At 44.0% G+C, this 2,271-nt stretch overlaps 1 protein-coding gene across 1 annotated transcript in view; it reads right to left on the bottom strand.

The window, feature by feature from the left end:
- The window catches only part of DGKH (diacylglycerol kinase eta), a 138,164-nt gene that overhangs the window by 66,289 nt on the left and 69,604 nt on the right, over positions 1–2,271 (bottom strand). Inside the window, exons 9-10 of the mRNA XM_045287092.1 lie at positions 1,230–1,338; positions 950–1,089 (exon numbers count right to left, since the gene is read on the bottom strand). Coding sequence (XP_045143027.1) covers positions 950–1,089; positions 1,230–1,338 — 249 coding nt within the window. The remainder of the gene's footprint in view (positions 1–949; positions 1,090–1,229; positions 1,339–2,271) is intronic.

Below are 2,271 nucleotides of genomic sequence, written 5' to 3'. Positions count from 1 at the left end.
TTGGCTTGACAACAATGGGTTTGGTTTTTTAGGTTAGAATCAACAGAGCCTTCTACCTTTAAAACAATGAGTTATCAGTTTTTGTTCCACTTCATTCATTCACTCAAAACCCTGTATGTGTTGTCTACTCTGTGTTAGGCTCTGCTCTGTGCCTCAGGGAGGAACCAGCGGACAGGACCCGGAAGTCTTTGCCTGCATGGGGCTTAGTCAGTAAAATGTAGGGGGAAAGCGAGGCTCATTGCTCAGGGGACACTGAGCTTCTGTAGAAAGTGACAGAAATTTTTGGAAATGGATAGGGGATGGCTGTACACCATGATGAATACAATGCCAATGAATGCACATTTAATGGCCATAGTTTTGCTGCACATGCATTTGCCACAATTAAAGAACACTTAAAAAAGAAACTAGTTTACAGCATACTCTTGTCATCAATAACTTATGCCAAGAAGGAAAAATATTACTCATTTTTAAAAAAATAACAAAAACCTCACTGCCACTGAGTCAATTCTGACTCAGAGAGACCCTATAGGACAGTGTAGAACTGCCCCTGTGGGTTTTGGAGGCTGTAATTCCCTGAAGGAGGAGAAAGCCTTCTTTCTCCTTTGGAGTTGGCTGGTGGGTTTGAACTACTGACCTTGGGTTTAGAAATCCAACTCTTCACCATTATACCACGTGCAAAAATCAAAACCAAATTCACTGCCATGGAGTCGATGTCGACTCACAGTGACTCTACAGGACGGAGTAGAACTGCCCCTGTGAATTTCCAAGACTGTAACTGTTTATTGGAGTGGAAAACCCCATCTTTCTCCTCAGGGGCAGCTGGTGGTTTTGAACTGCCGGCTTTGCAGATCGCAGGCCAAGGAATAAGCCACCAGGGCTGCTAACAGGTCATGCAATAAAACAGTTTAAAATAAATGTTTTCAGAATGCTACTTTCAGCCCACTCTTACCTGTCCAACATTTTGGTACTGGCTCGCTCCAGCTTCTCCAGGATCTGAGGAAGCTGGGTGTCGTCATCACAGGAGCCTCCCCAGCCAAGGACCCGAGCAAGGTCATTACCTGTACCGAGAGGCAACACTCCCACCTTACACTGAAACAGAACACAAAGGACGCTTCATTCAGTCAAGCTGGGGCGTAGGGCCTGCTGCATTCTGCTCTTCTCCATGAGAACTAAGTCTTACGCATTCAGGTTACCAGTAACCTTGACACAGTAACAGAATGGACACTTGCCTGTTTGATCAAGTTGAGTTTGTCAATTTCCGACAAAACCCAACCAACACTTCCATCTCCTCCGCAAACGAGAATCCGGAAATTGTCGAACTTATGAAATAATCTTAAACTGAAAGTAAAACATATTTCATGTTAGTATAAATAAAAATCAAACACTTTGCCCAAATCATTGTTATTCTCCATTTATTGGCATTCATTTATATTCTTATACAATACAAGCACTCCTACTTGCATAGTAGTTGAACTATAAAAATTAAGTTAAGGGCAGTTTTTAACTCAAGCCTGCTACTTAATGATAAAGAAGACCAAGGGATCGCAAGTAGAAATGGAGATAAATTACATGGGGAATGGGAGTGAGAAGTCAGGGGAGGAAGAAACTAGGAAAGAGAATTAAAAGTGGTGATTTGCCTCTGTCCATTTGAAAGCGAGGCGATTTCCTTCAGGCGAGCACATGCTGTGGCCATTCCTGAGGACACGCCACAGCTTGCCAAGGCAGTGCTAGTCTTCCCAACACGCATTGTTTGCCTCCTTCTCTCCCATTCTCTAAGACCAAACCCTTTAAGGCATCTTCCTTCATCGCAATCTCGGCCACAGCTCACCCTTGGACACCTCATACACTGTGGACAAAGTCTAGAGAAAAACTACAGGGGCAAATTCAAGAAGTTTTACAGAAGGCGGACCTTGGAATTTTAGGAGGGTGAGCATGGGAAATAAATATTGAGACTATAGAGTGACGAACCATGAAGGATTATAAAATGATGTGCTGGAGAGAAGGAGGAAATGCTCTGAGCCAAGCATCTGAGGAAGGGAAGGGACAGGCAAGCATCCTAAGGGAAGAAGCTGGTCGCAAAGAAGTTGGCTCTTGTGACCAGAAGGGGCTGTGCCTTGAGCAAGAAACAGGTAATGAGAACAGAAAGGAAGCCGCTGAAGGGACAAAAGGGGCAGGAGGCACCGAGATCGAAGGAGAGAAACTGAAAAGACAAGAGGAGAGCTTCACATTGTAAAACACAAATGCACCCTCACAAAAATGGTGATCACATAA

Source organism: Echinops telfairi, unplaced genomic scaffold, assembly GCF_000313985.2.
Source record: "Echinops telfairi isolate 266 unplaced genomic scaffold, ASM31398v2 ScPeMD7_11;HRSCAF=52, whole genome shotgun sequence".
Classification (NCBI taxonomy): Eukaryota; Metazoa; Chordata; class Mammalia; order Afrosoricida; family Tenrecidae; genus Echinops; species Echinops telfairi.
Note: the sequence above shows the minus strand (reverse complement) of the source record. Positions and strands in the feature narration are given on the sequence as shown.